At 48.6% G+C, this 13531-nt stretch overlaps 1 protein-coding gene across 4 annotated transcripts in view; it reads right to left on the bottom strand.

Moving 5' to 3' along the window:
• Positions 1-13531, bottom strand: part of LOC117231999 — a 257984-nt gene that overhangs the window by 18348 nt on the left and 226105 nt on the right. For all 4 annotated transcript variants that reach the window (XR_004493050.1, XM_033491062.1, XM_033491064.1 and 1 more), the window contains exons 7-8: positions 12565-12753; positions 2802-2895 (exon numbers count right to left, since the gene is read on the bottom strand). Coding sequence is in view for 3 of the 4 variants with exons in the window: in XM_033491062.1 (XP_033346953.1) it covers positions 2802-2895; positions 12565-12753 (283 nt within the window). In the remaining variant the exon portion in view is untranslated. The remainder of the gene's footprint in view (positions 1-2801; positions 2896-12564; positions 12754-13531) is intronic.

Raw genomic sequence — 13531 nt, forward strand, 5'->3', positions numbered from 1 at the left:
CGTACGACTGCTTTAAAGCCGATGCATCTACCGATTGAAATTCCCTTCGAGTTCATCCCACCCTCCCCTCCATCAGCGGGGAAAAGAATATCACGTGGCGCACAATCGCTTACGTGAACGGTAAATAGGAATCGAAACCCTAGTTCTGTCTGAACGTTTCCGCGATGTTCGTTCGCCTATGCGTTCGAGATCGAACGTCAAACGGAATCTCGGAGAACGCGTACGGAAACGAACGTATTCGCGAATTCTTCTGAAAGGAAATGATCTGTACGGCGAAAACGATGCTTCTGTTGGTTGGCTGAACCATAGTATCGATTTCGTTTCTCGCGAATTTCCACCGCAAAGCGGAAGCATTGCGAGAAACAACTCGCGGAATTCGTATCGTGGTGGTGGTGCTGAATCGGGCCGCGCTCGCAGTAAAAACGAAGCGCGAACCATCGTTTCCCGGTATAATTATCGCGAGTATTTGCATGTCAAAGCGGCGGGCGACAGGCTCGCGCGTTCTTCGCTAGCTCTCTTCTCGTTTTGTTGGTTAATCTGCTTTCTCAGTGGTTTCTCGCGGTAAAAGGGTTCGACAGCGTGTACCTTAAGGGTTGTGGCTGATGCGGAGTAATTAGCACCGCGTTACAAAGTACAAAAGGCCGCATTGTCTGGCTGTCATGCAGGGAGCGCGCGCTGCCTCTTCGTCCTCTCTCCTCCTCGGTCCGCCCCTTACAATTTTCTGTACGACAAATCCTGTTGCTTTCAAAGGGACCTTCCAGCCGTAGTCGTTTCGTAGTCGTTTCGTAGTCGTTCCACTTGCTTTTTTCTTGTTTCCCGTGGGTGTCTCGCGATTTCTTCTTGAATCGTGGCCCCCGTCGTCTTTTCGCGACTCGAAGTAGATGGCTCGTTGAATCACGCGAAGAGAGAACCAGGAAAGGCGCATAACTTTAAGATTCGTTCGATTGCTTACGATGCATAAGCTCCTTTTCCTTGCGCTCCCTTTTCCCTCTTCCTCTCGTCTCGTCTCGTCTCGTCTCGTCTCGTCTCGCCTCGTCTCACCTCGCGGACTTCGTCTCCTCTCTCCTTTTGTTCCGCGTTTCGCTGGTGCTTCTCTCTGTGTCAAAGCAACAGGAAGCGGGGAGGTAAAGAGTTAGGGGAGTCCGGCTACAAAGAAAGGGAAAGAACAGAGGGGAAGAGGAATGACACATAGACGAAAAGAGAAAGGGAGAAAAGTGCGTTGTCGTAGCTATGATCAAAAGCAGTTTGCTCGCGGACTTGCCTCAAGTATCTTTGGCGGAGGTGCGAAGGGATGAAAGTTCCTTCCACGTCTTTCTCCTCTCGCGTTTCTTTATCTTCGCCCATCTCGTAGACCCTTTTATCTTTCTCGCTAGTCTATCGTATCTTCTTTCGCCGTACGACGCATTTTCCTCTTCACTGAATTATTCCTTGCAAGAAAATTTCGATCGATCGTGACATCTCATCTTCGATCGTTTAAAAAATTCATTTAGGAAACTAAAACGACATCTTTCGACGAGTATCGTTCAAAGAAACTGCTAACGTCGAATATTCCGAATTCGAGTATTTACCACTGATAACTGTGCGGTATACCGGTGGGTACACAAGCGGCGGAACTCGGTAGAGAGGTTTAATCGGCCTCTTTGCATGACTTGCCATAAATCCATCAGCTCGGAAGTTATTTCCGTTGAAAATACAGCGAGACGAGGCGAAGATAATCTCCGGTGTGCGTTAAGATTCGAAAGGTGGAAGAAGAGCGTGGAGAAGGGAGCGAGAGGTAAAAGGGAGAGAAAGAGAGAAAGCGAGAAAGCTCGTGTCCCAGTAGCATACATTATCTCGTTTCCTTTCGACTCCACCTTTTCGTTCCTCGTTCTCGCCTCCTTACTCTCCTCGTCCGTTTTCCCGCCGGTATCCACGCATCTCGCCACTTCCTTCTCCGACCCGAGAAAATCTTCCTTCCCCTCGGTTTCCTCGCATAATCATGCATTTGCATGCAAACTCGATATCACTACTTAAAATGTAAAACAACTCGCGCGCGTCTCGCCCACCGCGTCGGTACTCTTTCTTTCCCTTAGCTTCTTGCAGAACGATGAAAATCGAGCGACAAACTGCCGCGCCGGTGAAAATGGACGCTGCGGTGCAACGCAGGGGGAACGATGTGTAAATAAAGAATCGCCGTCGCGATAGGTTCATCCGGCGAATGGTTAATTCGTGGCTGGAGATAGAGCTCGGACTTTTCCATCAGGGAGTTCCTCCCAGACGAGTGAAATTCAAGTTTCCAAAGATAACCCTGTGTTCTCCGGTTGTCGAGCGATGCTCGACTAGTCGTGCAATTATGCAAAACAAACTTCGTTCCACGATTTTCATCTAATTTTCGACAACGAGTCGCCGGTACTTCTGCCGTATCTGCAATTGCAGTAAACAAGTTGCGTAAAAAGCTCACTTCTAGCTGGAACAGATGCATCTTGACGTTCGAACGTACCACGATGGGGAAGAGAGTAGTAGGACGATAAGAAGGACGAGAAATTCCCCGTGGTATTCATATTTCATGTAATTGTTTCCATGCTCTGTCGGGATGAGCTCCGTTCGAGGGACGGACAATGACGTTTTGTCTACGGGGACGACGGACTTTGTCGAACAATGTGCGGACGGAAAGGAGCGAACCAGAAGACGTTGTCACTCCGCGCGGAACGATGAAAAATGTTTAACGAGCTTTTTATTGGATCTACGTCGTGAGAAATCCCTCGATACCAAAGTCAGTTCGAGAGGAGATTTTGTATCTTGGAAATCATAGATAGACTCACCTAGTCCCGCGTGTCCGAAACAGAAGAGGCAGCCGTCCGTTCCGTTGATAACCGCGTGGATGACGTCCGTCAGGGCACTCGAGCAGATCTCCGTCTGAAACAAATGTAAGAAACGTCAAACAAAGACAAAAAGCAAAGCCATGCAAAAAGTTACGTTAAAATTATTCATAATACCGAAGGAAAAAGAAAATTCCATTTTTCCTCAAATTAACGTTCCAAGTTTGAAAGAGTGTTTTCGTTTTATTTGCTTGACGATAATTGATATCAATTTGATTATCCAAAGTTAGCTTCGAGTTAGGTTATTTAATAACGACAGGCGAGGCACTTTCAAGCACGATGGACGCGATTTTAATTGTTCCTCGTCGTGATGGAGGTCCGCTATCGTCTTCCTCTCCTTTCGTCGGACGAGACACCAACCAGGTCTTTCGAGGGTAACGACGAAGCTTAACTTAAAGTGCTTAAGAAACCGTTTGCGGGACGGTTTAATAAACGGGACGAGCGTTACGTCCGCTGAGCGAAGACGGTGCTTCTAGAGAGACGAGGACGCGAGGATTACGGGAGGAGCGGCTTTGTTTGCTTTTAATATATTCATAGACTGGGAAAGTCTTTTCCGGCGCCGAGAAAGAGCGCGTCAACGGCCAGATTTTTAGCTCGCGTTCCATCTTTCGCCAGACTGCGTCCGTTTCTCGTTACATAGATTTGCGAGCGGTCGTGAGATCATCTCGGTGCTGCTAGCGAGACTAGCGGAGGGTCCTTACCAACAAAAAAAAAAAAAAAAAAAAGAGAAAAGGAGAGAAAAATGGGAAAAGAGGCTACGAATCTATGAAGGGTCTCTCGACCCAGGCGTTTCGCGAATTTCCTGCGGAAGCAACCGGGAATTTCCTTCGAGCCTGCACTCGATTCGTCCTGACCGATCGATATAGACATCGACCATCTTCTCTTTTACTCTCGCAAGGGTTAGTAAACGTTTCGCGGCCAGAAAGGGTGGTCAGAGAGAGAGAGAGAGAGAGAGAGAGAGAGTAGAACGGGACAAAAAGTAGGAAGGATGTGAGCAAGAGAGAAAACGAAGGGAAGGGGAGCAGGTTGCTGGGAATATCGAGAGGAAGATGAGAACGTGTCGATACCTCGACCAAACAAGATTGAAATCTTCGTGGACGAGAATCGGATGAATCTCGAGGCCCGAGATGGAACAGGGGGAGATGAAAGCTCGGTGGCGAGAGCAGAGTTTGAGCGAGCGAAGAAAGAAGAGAGAAAGAGAAGGTAAGAAGGAGAATGGTAGAGATAGTTTTGCAAGGGGACAACGCGAGAGGAGAACTGCACGGAAGATGGAGCGAGCGATTTGGATAGAGGAAACCCTTCAGGCTGCGTTTTTTCCTGCCTCTGCTCTAAAGGAAACGGAAATAAGAAGTCCAGTCCCTCCTCCAATATGGTAATTCCAATCTGTCGTTGCTCGTTTCAAAGTACGCCCGTTCTAAAAAGAACGAATCTCCTCGATACTCGTCGATTGCAAGCGCGACGGGAAAACGATTCCGATCGATGGAAACGCGATCCACGACTTATCCGCTTCAAAATCGCGAGAACCATTCGCCTATCTAAAAAAGACGATAACGCGAAAGCGTCGAAATCCTCGACGAGATTAATGGAGAGGGGAAGAAGAAGTGGAAAGAGGCGAAGAAGAGGTCTGCGGGACAACAAGGACATTCATAATTATAACGGGATCATCCCAGGGGGATGTAACGCAAAGCAAACATATTTCGCGGCTACCTGCACCCTCGAGAGATCCGCCACTCTCTCTCTCTCTCTCCCTACGCGCCTCGGCTGCCTAGCGGAACCGACGGCATCACAGTTAATGAAATACGTGACCGAAGCCTCCGTCATAATCTCAAACACTTGATTCCGCGATCCCGCACGGAATTGAGAGGAACGAAGGGTTGGCCCGACGTTGTACCGCGTGGAAAACATCCCCTCCGCGGCCGTTACTCGTACGCTTGATAATGCGTTGAATTTCAATCCTTTCTCGATGCTACGTCACTCGCTCGTTCTACTCGTCATGAACACCGAGGCATTGCAGAAGAATTTATTAATCGGTTAAACTTCAAATATACACGTTTAAAGAAAATATCCTGTAATTACAATCGCAAACTCGTCGTTACGTAGCTCTTTGCCAGCCATCTCTGAAACGTCTTGCCATCGAGGATCCTTTCCTCGGAGACTTTTAAAGCTTACGACGATCCCGGCCACCCCGTAAAAAATTCCCATGAAAATGTCCCATCCACGGAAAAAGCAGGCGAGCTTTACCGACTACCCAGGGAACGCTTAAGAAAACGAACTGAAATTTGTACAAGAAACGTTACCAACAACTCCGCGACAAGAATTTTCTCTTTCTTAAAGAAGCTTCCCCTTCCGAGGTGGATACCCGGACCAGCGATTGAAAGAAATCGAGCAAGAAGCCGAGCGTCTCTATCGCGAAGAGGACGAAGCGAACATTAATTTCGGCGAGTGTAAATTAAAAGGGAGTAGAAGGCATCATGGTGTGACTTACAAGCGACGTTAGCCAGTGTCGTGGTGGCCTGCGTCGCGTCTATTCCACTTGCAGGACGCGTTCTAGTAACGCAATATTGGTGCTGCCGCGTGGAATACCAATGAAACCGGGAAGGGTCGAAAGGGGAGAAGAAAGGGGGTCGTCGATGCTCGTGGTCCAAGACAGACTTCTTCTTCGCCGAGGAGCAACTTCCAGTTACGCTCCTCTTTCCTTCGTTCCCATTCCTTTCCCTTCTTGCTGTTTGTTCCTCTCTTTCTCTCCAAATTCACCCTTCTTGGCGAAATGTAAAACTCGTGTAAGAAAGTTCGAAAAGACGCTACGGGAAAAAGGAGTTCCGTTTGCAATGGGGTGTCGCCGTGAAGAAACGCGGGACCCTTTTAATGGCTGGAAATAATCGAATGACCCCCCCTCCGCGAATCTCTTAATTCGCAAGTTTCCAGATGCCTCGAATGCCGTTAGTGTGTCGGGGTGAACGAAACAGGTGTCGCAGCCGCTTCCATTTTCTTAAACCCTGGCACTTTCGTGGATTCGTTAGAGTTTCTTTTAAAACGCGTGGCCGATTCGTCGAACTTGGTTTACTCTTGTCGAGAGTATCGAACCTAGGATCTTACGAAAGCCTTTTTTACATTTAACGAAGAAAGTATACGAAACGAGCGGAAACGCGTTGTAATTCGTATGAGATGAAGTTTGTCGATACGGTCATTGGCATAGACATTGATGAAGTTAGTTTACGTAGCGGAAAATCGCGTTGAATCAGCGTATGATGTAGCTGCCAACGATGTCCCTAGCATAACATCCGTCAGTGCAATTACTATCGGTTAATTGTGTGAACGTTACGAAAATCACGTTTGTTGATTGCGTCGCCATGTCGATGAAAGCTGGCCATCTAGATAGTTACAGTCCATAGAAAAGATACTTGAAACAATAATTCTAACAATTGCAAAACAGATGAGATAACATGAAAATGTGTCAAATATAATTGCAAAATCAAAGAAAAAGCGAAGTTTCTACGAAAACCTGAATTTGCTCGAAAGATACGATCTTCCTAGAGTGTACGGGATATCTAGAATTTACGTGTGTTATAGATAGAATGAAACGTAACTACGAAATTACGTATACAATTACGTGATACCGTATACTCGAATCATACACGATCGGCTGACACTCGGCCGATTTTACGATCTCTGTATATTGTAGAGACCATTACCTGCGCCATTCGAGGAAAGTAGGCGGTTTACCATTTGCATGTAGACGCAGCTGGCGCGTGCAACATCGCTGGATCGTTCGATGAAAACCATATCAAAAACAAACAGACCCGAGAGGGTAGTTTTCGCTCTCGTTTCGTCGTGTCTACGAGCGACGATGCGTGCGCCGATCGTGCATGTACGCGCGGAACGCTCGCGCTCGTTCACGAGCCGATAATTCCGAAAATTGCGTCGCCATATGCGTGACATCCGGTTTTTGTTCACCGCACCGTGGTTCGTTCGGCGACTTACTCGCTTATAAATAAATTCCGATTCGATCGAGCTGGCCGATCGTCGCCGGAAATATTCGACGCGGATCGATTCACCGATATGCTCGACGCTCTCGTGGAATATTGGACGTTCCAGCGATCAAAGTGCGTTCACGAGTGACAACTATTTCAGCAACGTCGCGAGGAATCGCTCGTACGAGAGAGATCGAGAGAGCGCGCTCGCGACGATGATCGGTTCTTGCTGCCCTTTCCTTCTAAAGTATAGCAGCTCAACACGGTATTTTCAACTCGTCGACTTCGTCGAGATATTCCGCGTGACGCGTTAACCCCCGGGATAACGACCAAAGAACTTTTTATCCGACGCGTATTCGAAGCGTCGCGGTAAGGCCGATCACGAGTTTGTCAAAGCGGAAACGTGGAAGGGAGGGTGCGAGCAGATATGGAGACGCGCGAGCGACCTCGGTAGTCGGTGAAATATGTCGCGATTTACACGGGAGATTGGCGTCATTGACGCCTGAAAAGTGAGCGAGACAGCAGGCTCGCGTCAGCTTGTTCGAAAAGCAACCACGCTACCCCAACAGCGAGGCGTGTGCGGTGACTGGTGGGATCAAAAAAGCATTCGGAAAATCCAACGCTCGGTTTGACCGATGCAGAATCGAAATCGTTAGTAACCCTATCCGCGTTTCGTTTCCAGTTCTCTTCCGGCCCCGCTAGCCGGCCTAGCTCGTTCTCCTCTTCTCATCGCGAGTTTCCGAACCGCTTGGAACAGTAATTGTTAAAAATAATTAACAGAGTTTCGTCGGGACTGTTTGAAAAATCGTTCCGTATAAACAGGGAAAAATTACTTTTTTCCTAACGATTTCGAGATGGAAGAACGCACGAACGAAACCACGAATCGGGCAGCACGTAGCTGACCGAAATCCACGATCTCCGGGAGAGTGACGTCTCGCTTTTGGGACGGCTGACGCGTGTCAGACACCTGCCAAACTTCATCAGGGGTTTCGGAAAGCCAGCTCGTGGCCCGAATTAATCTTACTGTAATATGGAAATGCATCGTTCGGACAGACTATGCGAAGATCCGGTCGGACGGATCCGGACACGAGGCAGAACAAGGAATATAGATGCGGCCAATTGGGGTGGATCCGTTCCACGGGCCCGTATGATTGGTTTACAGATTAGCATGACTCTACCGTTAGAACGTCGCTATCAACCCCTATTCGAGGGCTGCTTATTCATTCACTCCCGGACAGGATCCGGGATCGACTAGGTTTTTCTAACGTTGTCCAAGTGCGCATCGATTACACGGCGATACGTTTTCAAAGAGGGACACGAGACAGACAGAATGCCTGATCAACGCACGGGTGCAACATAGTGGCTGTTGCGAGTGTAGGAATAATGGCGAGTCTGACTATGACGCGGCCAACGAATTCTGATGAAACGCGATGCATTTGCTTTGTGGATCGATCAGCCGTATATAAAGAAAAAAAAATACAAAAAAATAGAAAAAGAAAAAACCGATTAACCAAGAGGAAGCGCGCGGCACGAATTTATTGGTTCGTCGAGCGATTTATACGTTTGAAACGGTGGTGAAGCGTACGGTGTCATAAACGACGATAAATATACGAAATAACACTGCGTAGATTAAACTGCATTCGTTAAAAATACGTGCACTTTATTCCCTATAATCCGAACTACGTTTATTCCCGTGGAAAGGTAAAAACACAGACGATCCATCCCCAGGACCGATTGAACCGCAAACCCTGCCCCGCTTTAATTTCGCGGCGAATAGGAGCAGGGTGGAGCATAATTTTTCGGTAATCTCCATAATCGAAACCAGGCGGCAAATTAGAGAGGAGCGGCGCAAAGGTATCGGCGGATTCTTTCCTCTTAATAAGAATTCGTCGGCCTTCGACTCGACGATTTAATAAGAATCCGGCGTCGATACGCTTCGAACGGCTAATCCCGTCTGCGTGGAGCAGAGAGAATGGAAGGAGGACGCGCAACCGATCCATTTTCGTCGGGACACTCGGAAACCCACCGAGGAGAACGAGAAGCTACGTACCGTGAATTTCCAGGCGTTTCAGCGGGGCCCGTTCGATTAGCATTCGCTGGGAAATGAGCAATAGATCGAACCGTGCCGCGAGAGAAGGGAATACGCCGTTGCTTGTAGAGACGGAGAAAGTACGCAAGCGCGTACCGAACCGTACACACGCGCGTAATCCACAGCGTGACTATTAGTCGTAAGTCAATAATAAAGCCCTTGTCCTGCACCGACCATAATGGCTTCAGTGAATTATTCTGTCCAGGATGCATTGTCCTAGCAGATCGTCCGCGGGGATAGAATTGTCGGCGGCCAGCGGCAATATATGCAGTGTACACAAGCGTAAGATCTCGAACGGGAACGCGTCTAGCCCCGGCGTATTCACCTACGGAGCCCCGTAATTGAGATGGATGTTCAATTAATTTGGCCAGGTTTCATTTGCACACCGAACGGATCCGTGAGCATGCTCGGGGTCTAGCACACTTCGCGTCCTTTTCCTAGACGTTGTCGAGACACCTGAGATCGACAGCCTTTCGCTTCAGCCTCTGTTGACGGATAAGTATCCTGACCAAGCTTGTACGAGGTTTATTTCGCGCCTCGAAGATTATTCCGTCATCGGACGAGTGTGAGCTCGAGGATCGTCGAGAACGTGTATGGAGGCGCGGCTTTGTGTCACGGAAATCTGCGATCTGTTCGTTAATCGAATCGCGTCGTTGTTCCGTGTCGGTTATCCATGGTGGTAAAAAGTGAACCGTACGAAAGAAGAAGGATGGAATTTAAAATTTCAGCACCTACCCTCTATCCTCTAAGCAATTCCAAATGCAATTTTCTCGGAAAAATTACGCGGTGCAGAATGTTTGCATCGTGAATGTAACCGAATTCGGAAGTTTCGAGTATCGTACTTGGCAAATTGCCGGCTCCGTAAGCGGCACCACTCAACTGTGTTCGGGTAACAACGCCTCAAACCAAGCCACGCAGCAGCACGGGCATCGAACAAATTGGAACTTCAAAGACATTTCCCTTCGTAGCATCGTGCTTTCTTTGGCGTCTTTTTCCTCGGTGCCAGTTCCGCGGAAATAAACTTACAGCGAGCGTGAAACTACTTCTGCGGTGGCAACCTGTACGTGTCTATTCTTCTTAGGTAATGGCCGCAACTCGCGAGAATGAATGGCTCTGACAGCGAAGGATATTACGAATTTATCGACGATTCCACGCTTAGTCCAAGTAATGCGGTTTTCTTTCGCGTTTCCTTGTAGCGATATCAGCCTGCCAAGAACTTTCCTCTCCCCTTTTTCCACGTTTCTTTCGCTTCGCGCAGACGGAAGTTCAACAACGTTCACTCTTTTAGAAAACTTTGAACCCGGGCTGACATTTACAGAACGCTACAGAGTATATGTCAAATTCGTGTCAAGCGACGATTCTTTTCCAGGCAAAATTACTTTTAAGATAAATACTGTACGAATTCGCAATGCATTAAAGAGTCTCTCTTGATCCGTGCAGAGCAGATTTCACGCGTTCCGGGTCCGTATGAAACGGCGCAGAGGTGCCATTAAACGACCAATGGCTTCTATCGACGATGTTAATTTACGACTGACCCATAATCAAGCTAGCGCGGTCTGTTTGCGCGTCATATTGGGACACATTTCCACACAGCGGTCGGGCATTCGCGGTTCACGTATTTGCGGACGCAGACAGCAAAGGTATCCGCTGGTCGAAGATTATCGGTCGACGGGAATTGCGGACGAGGCTGGATTACATTTCCCGTGTGTGTAATTCCAGCCGGCGAAATCCTCGTTTTTGAAGGCGGTCGCGTTGTCGACCAATTACAACACGCTAACGAGGTGCTTGTCAATCAACCAGGATACCAATCGAATTCGTTCGAACAGACCGAAGAAAAAAATCCACCTTTGCTGATTACGCCATACGAATACGAATACACTGGACTATACGTTTGAAATTGTTTAAAATCGTTTGAAATCTCGTTCTATCGGAAGACGTAAAGAGAATTATCTTAAACTACCATCGTCGACCAATCGCAACAGGCAATCGAAAAAGATGGAAGGGACGAGAGAGATACTAGTTAAAGATGAACCACTTTGGAGTCCGAATCGGTCGGTCCTGAAATATTCACACGGCCCCGTGCTCGTCCGCTGGTTGTCGAAAAGGACGAACCGTCCCCTAGGACGAGGGCACGCATTCTCTCTACAAGTTTTCTCCCCGTGACTCTCCCCCTTCGGCCACAATTCGACTTCGAGGTTTGGCCTCTGTCCGAAAGAACGCGCTCGTTCGGAGGAACACCACCACGACGCACACGATGGACAACCGAAAGAATCAAAAGGAAAACAGGAAAGGGACGGAAAAAGAAGATAAAAAAGGGAAAGGCATAAAAGAGGGAACGAAGAGCCATTGTAACTTTGGATGACAATCGTCGCGACGTGGACATTTGATCGAATCAATCGATTGCTTTGCATGGTTCTTCTAAACAGTGGCGGATAGGGGTGTGAGTGGCGTCAAAGAGCCAGAGGAACGCGCCACAGGCGGGGAACGAAGGGCAGGCTAGTCCCTGGAGAGGACTGGCAGCAGCCACGGAGTGAGACAGAGAGGGTGCCGCGGAAGAGAAACCGAGAGAGATTCTCGGATGGCGAGGGGAGTCGCCGGGAAAACCGAGTAGCTCCGGGTTCATTTGAATCCGACGCTCGATAATGTCCCTGGAGAGCATCGAAATATCTCGGTGCACGTATATACACGTCCGGGCTACCCGGCATGCATGCATCCCGCGATATTATAACGCCCGCCGCGCTCCCCGATGACGTTCGCCGTGGCGATGTCGTTCATCAATGCCACGGCAATAAAATTCGTCGCGGTAAGCGTGCGAGGGATAGGAAAAAGGATCGATCTACCTCGTCGTCTTCGGCACTGCTCGACGGGAGACGCTGATCGATCTGATGCTGTTTTTCCATTTATCTGGAACCAGGATTGTCGAGAAATGGGGAAAACGTTGCGGAGGAAACGATGATTTACCAGTGCTCCGTGATTGGTAGGATTTTGTATGCGCTCAGGGATATCGTTTCACGAAAGAGGAAGACGAGAGGAGTGGGGATAAGGGAGAAAGCTCGCGGGTGAAAGGCAGCTTGAAACGCGCAAATTCGAAAATAATCACGACTATCGGAGTTAGATCGGATCTCCTCGCGCTTCCCGAAGAACGAGAAGTCACGAGCAAGAAGCAACGCCCGCCCGAGGGTTCGAGGGACGAAGAGAGATCGGCGAGGTTGAATTTTCCTGCCGGGAGGTGGAGTTTCGAGGTCGGGAAATTAGTTTAGTTATGCGCCCGGCAGGAACGTCTCCTGCGTCTCTAGGATGAGTGCGACTCGACGACGTACCACGTAGACGTTTCAACGTTCAGATTTCTCCGCGTCTCGCGCGCTTGCTCTCGTCCTTAATTTCCTCCAGAATTCCTCTCTTTCCATATTTATCTTCGCAGCGTCGCTCGAAAGAGTCCGGTGCCAGTCCCCAACACGCGTGGAAAAACGATTCTTCCCGCTCGCGATAGAGGAAAGACCCCGTGCCATGGAATTCTACATTTTCTAAAGGAGTTCGAGAGGCAATCGAGGGGAACAGCACGATAAAAATCGCTGTTTCTGAATTATTGGGGACTCGCAAAGGGAATGGAAGAAAGGGGTAGTCGAATGGAAATCATCGAGTGTACCTGAGAGTCCTCCTCGGTAAATATCGCATCGAAGGCAAACATTTTCGGTGCTGCCACGGTCGGCCTTCGATCGTCCGCCGAAGAGGATTGTCCAGCCGTTGGGTCGACCAGCGTCACCTGTTTCTTCCTCTTGTCCGCGTTGAAAAAGCTACCGCCTTCTCCGGGTGACACTTTTAGCATAACTTTCACCTGCAAGCAAAAAAATGGAGCCGTTACTTAAAGCGATGTTCGCGATAAAAGAGAAGTTGTCGAATCTATTAATAACGTTTATAGGATCGTTGATCCGTCGTAAACGTAGTAAAGAGTAGTTGGACAAAAATAGATCGTCCCTCTGTAGGAAGACGTCCAGCGGATCCGCTGAAATAGGTTAATGTTACGTAACGAATGAAATCTTCTTCCGGGCGAACAATAGCCTCATCAGAATTATCTGATGGACAGCTTCGGCCCGGAAAATAGACGTCGGGTCTAGAATTACGACGACCCACATTAAACGACCTGGTTCAATGAACCACCATGCTGCTTCTCTTGGCGTTTAAAGCAGTCTGGGAGAAACTAATACAACACCGGGTTGATGAACTTTGATAAGACCAGACGCGTAACGCTTCGTGCCACCGTTCGTAGGCTCGCTTCCGATATCGTCGATCTGATTCGAAGGTTTAAATGATCGACGTTGATTCGACGTTGGTTAGAGACGGTATCGATTTCGGACTTACGAGTGGCAAATTACATAGCTGTCTCGAGAGACTAATCTCACTTTGAACCACTCTATTCGAGTTTCGTGCTACGCCGCAATACTTGTTGGATAATTGTTACGTAACGCGACGGAAGTGTCCAGAAAGTGATACACTGCGTGCCGCATGAGAAAGAAACGTCCATCTTCGATCGAGTGTATCGTGACGAGACACTGAAAATGAAACAACAGCGGCGGGAAGTGGATGCATGGACGCGCTCATTAAAACTGCGTTCG

This window comes from Bombus vosnesenskii, unplaced genomic scaffold (genome assembly GCF_011952255.1).
Source record: "Bombus vosnesenskii isolate JDL3184/JDL3185 unplaced genomic scaffold, Bvos_JDL3184-5_v1.1 scf7180000013277, whole genome shotgun sequence".
NCBI lineage: Eukaryota > Metazoa > Arthropoda > Insecta > Hymenoptera > Apidae > Bombus > Bombus vosnesenskii.